Source organism: Henckelia pumila, chromosome 4 (genome assembly GCF_033568475.1).
Source record: "Henckelia pumila isolate YLH828 chromosome 4, ASM3356847v2, whole genome shotgun sequence".
Taxonomy (NCBI): Eukaryota; Viridiplantae; Streptophyta; class Magnoliopsida; order Lamiales; family Gesneriaceae; genus Henckelia; species Henckelia pumila.
This window is the reverse complement of record NC_133123.1, coordinates 22713670-22717587: the sequence shown is the minus strand read 5'-3', so window position 1 is coordinate 22717587 and position 3918 is coordinate 22713670. Positions and strand designations below refer to the sequence as shown.

Genomic DNA, 3918 nt, shown 5'->3' with positions numbered 1-3918 from the left:
GTACATAATAATAAAATAAAACAAACACTTGCACTAAAATCCATTGTATTGAAAGCTCTGTCAATTCGTCATGGATCCTAGCTAGCTAGCTCAAAATTATTTTTAATCATGATTAATTATGTGGGTCATGTTTTTTCTCCTGGATTTTTCAGAAGTCTTTAAATTTCAATTTATCCCCATTTTATATATGTACTTTTGGTCCATGAAGTTTAAAGAATTTTCAGTTTGACCTACTTCTATATATTTCAAGCTCGGAACATTCTCATTCATATATGAATATCACAATTAAGGAGTGTTTGCAATCTTTAAAAATAAAAACTTCTATGAGATCATCTCAAGAAAACCACTTTTTTTTAAAATGAATATCTTATCAGGAACCTGATCTATGAAAAAATATTAATCCAAAAATATTATTTTGCATTCCATATATGAACCATCGGATCGAATCTACACATCTCATAGATCTGGCAGGAGACCAACTCTTTTCCTTAATTATAACAATTTCACAATTTAGAATCATTATCGAAAATTAAAGGTTGCATGGCATGAATAGGACGACATATATAAGCAATCATTTTATAAAACTATAAAATGTTATATATCTTATTCCATTATCAACAATTCGTTCTCTCTCTATATCAGCTGACTTAACAACATATATATCCCACTTCAAGTATTTGCATCCATTTAGTTACCCCACAAAACATATATATCTTAATCATATATTTATTTTATATATTATATATATCTTATTTTGTTACAAATATTATTATTTCATGCCTGTGGATGAGCGACACCCGCAAACAAAACAAGTCATCCCTCATCGAGAAATATTATCAAACTTTAACTTTGGATATGAATCAAGAAACCCTAACTAGCTAGCTAGGGTTGAAGAAGAATTAATCGGGATCGGATCGTCTTTTCCCCGTGGTTCTTGTTGTTGGATCCAAAGGGAGAAAGTGTTGAGTGTGTTCACGTCGGCTCGGTAGTGTTTCTGCGTAAACTCGAGGAGGTTTGGCCATTTGAAATCAGGATATATTCTGGGATAATTTGAGTCCACCAATTCAGCCGGTGGGCACACCACCTTATCCTTTTTTGGACACAGGAAAAAGGCCAGAGATTTCCTAGTACATTTGTCGTTCACCACTGCCCTGTGCAAGCAACTTTTGTACCTCCCATTTGTAAGTGCCTGTCTCAAAAAAAAAAAAAATATATATATAAAAAAATTTTAAACCCACAATTCTTTTCAAAAAAATAATCCATAACCCGAAGGGAACTCATTTCACATAAGTCACAAGCCAGGTTATATTTCGGGTACGTGTAGCTGAGTATACATTAATTATATTATATATATCTTGATTAATTACGTACCATGAAAGTGTCGCCTATGTTGACGACGAAAGCGTCGAAGTTGGGAGTGATGGATCGCCATTGTTGGTCGACGAACACTTGGAGTCCAGTGACTTTGTCTTGGTGAAGAATGGTTAGCGACGTGGGGTCGCAATGAGGCCCCGTGCCCAGCGTCTGATCCGGCTTTTGGCACGGCGGGTAGTAGTTTAATCTCATTATGGATTCGTTCTCTTGGAAGAATTCTTTGAAATGGCTCTGCTTCACTCCCAGGCTCATCCCCAACAGTTCCATGATCCCTAGAGAAAGTTTGCTCATGGCATTGCAATACTCTTGGTACACTTTCCTAAAATTATATATATATATGTTAATAATTCAACACTTAATGATTGAAAAAGTGGGAGCACATATAAATATAAATAAATTGAATGGTACTCTCACTAATTATTGTGAGACAACAATTATTGATCCATGCTGGTGACATATTGTAGCAATCATTTCAAGAACTTGAAAAAAAAGGGAATTAACATTAATTATGAAATATTAATTTGAAGTAGTCTCGATCAGTACCCTAGGTGTAGGAAATCGTCGCCTAATGTGTGTTGAAAGTATTCCTCGACGACGTGCGATGATGAGTCCGCGGAGTAGTGAAACGACAGCGTTTCTTTCCACGGGAGCTTGGACGAAAATCGTCCCGTGAAGCTACTAGCGTAACCACAATGGTCGCCGAGTTTCCTTTGAGCCCTTTGCTTGTGATGAAGCGGCTGGTGGAAGAAAGAATCCATGCAAACGTGAGCATCCGATATGAGATTAGGGTTAACTCCATGATTCACCACTAGGAAGAAACCGTGCTTTCGGCACGCCTCTCCCACCACCTCGGATGCTTTGGCGGAGGCGGTGGGGTCCCCGGAGAGGAAACCTCCGAGGTCGATGAGGGGGACGTTCAGCTCCGGCGGGGGGTTCCGGCTAGGCTTCTCGTGATCGGGCCATACGAATTGTGATGGTATGTTGGATTGGTGTTGTAGCAATGATGCATCGAATATCATCACTTGTTGCTCCTTCATGCACTCTATCGTCATTGCATATAAGAAGAATTCACGTAAAAATTATTATATATTAACCGATGATATATATATAAGAAGAATTAATTTGTCGGAATTAAGAGGAGAACAAGCTAAGAAAACTAGGGAATGGGATTCAGAAAGTAATTTTAAGGGACGTTAAGTGATAAAGGAAAAGCCAAAGGCCGCTCGTTCAAGAAAATAGGTGAACAAATCTTGGAATCTTTATAGTCTCCCTCGTGGTGTCCCCAACATAAACAACAAAAAGGTAGTTAATTTGCATGGAAGGGCTTGGTGAGATTTTTTTTCGAAAAGAGACACCTAATCTTGAGGAAATTATGATTTGGTCCATCGTGCATTAATTATTAATTTTGTGTGAAAATTTGGAAGGTGGGCATTCCTTGATGGCTTTTGGCGTTTCTTTTGGTGGTAATTAAGGAATGCATGATTGATTAGCCTTATATTTCGGGGTACCCTAAAAATTTAATTTTTGGGTTATATGAAATATTAATTTTTTTTAAATAGACATTAATATATAAGATATATCTGAAAAATGCATTTTGGTTGATCATTCAGAAAATGAATCGAAATTATAAATTGTTTGTGAGTGTATGAGAAAATCATGTTCTTAAATTGGATAAATTAAAATTGACGAAGATCAAACTTACCTCCGGCCATTGAGATGTTCGAGCAAACTCGGGATGATATTTGTGTATTAAATCTTTCTAGATTTTTATTAGCTTGTGTGCAAAGAGACTCCTCAAATGTCACTATTTATAGGCATACTCATTACTATAATCCATTAAAATTTTGGGATTGTAATGAATCAAAAAATTAAATTATGATGAGATTATATATGGATATAATATGAGAATCAAAAATTAAAATTATGTGACTCAAAAATAAAAAAAAGTAAGATTATGATGAAATTATGCATATGAGGAGAGACTTGTAATGAGATTATGCAATGAAGATTAGATTATAACAACTTTATGCCTAGCGAAATCTCCCACAAATATTAATATAATATTAATGAGTAGGTCTCATGTGAAATAGTTTCACGGATATGAAACAGATCAATCTTATCCATATTTACAATAAAAATAATATTTTTGACATGAAAAATAATATTTTTTAATGGATGACTCAAGTAGGAGATCATTTCTCACAAAATTGACTCGTGAGATCGTCTCACACGAGTTTTCGAAAATATTTATAGAGCAAAACAAACTAATGGATAAGAATTGGGGATTTGGATTAAATGATTGAGTATTTGAAACATTACTCTGCAACAAGATTACATTATGTGGATTTAAAATCCACTATAATGATACATAAACAATAAAAAAAAAGTAAGATTATGATGAAATTATGCATATGAGGAGAGACTTGTAATGAGATTATGCAATGAAGATTAGATTATGCCTAGAAAAATCTCCCACAAATATTAATATTAATGAGTAGGTCTCATGTGAGATGATCTCACGGATGACAGATCATTATTCGTGAA

At 34.8% G+C, this 3918-nt stretch overlaps 1 protein-coding gene across 1 annotated transcript; it reads right to left on the bottom strand.

Moving 5' to 3' along the window:
• Nucleotides 1-708: 708 nt before the first annotated feature.
• Nucleotides 709-3211, bottom strand: LOC140864945 (gibberellin 20 oxidase 1-D-like). The gene is made up of 4 exons (XM_073269393.1): nucleotides 3077-3211; nucleotides 1918-2416; nucleotides 1372-1693; nucleotides 709-1189 (listed from the first exon to the last, which is right to left on the bottom strand). The coding sequence occupies exons 1-4, from the start codon at nucleotides 3084-3086 to the stop codon at nucleotides 875-877; spliced, it is 1146 nt and encodes a 381-aa protein (XP_073125494.1). The 5' UTR covers nucleotides 3087-3211; the 3' UTR covers nucleotides 709-874.
• Nucleotides 3212-3918: the final 707 nt, after the last annotated feature.

Excerpts from the sequence above, each read along its gene's own strand:
- LOC140864945 (XM_073269393.1), bottom strand. Across the intron at positions 1,694-1,917 it reads GACGATTTCCTACACCTAGG|GAAAGTGTACCAAGAGTATT; the intron begins GTACTGATCGAG and ends ATATAATTTTAG. Across the intron at positions 1,190-1,371 it reads ACATAGGCGACACTTTCATG|GCACTTACAAATGGGAGGTA; the intron begins GTACGTAATTAA and ends TTTTTGAGACAG.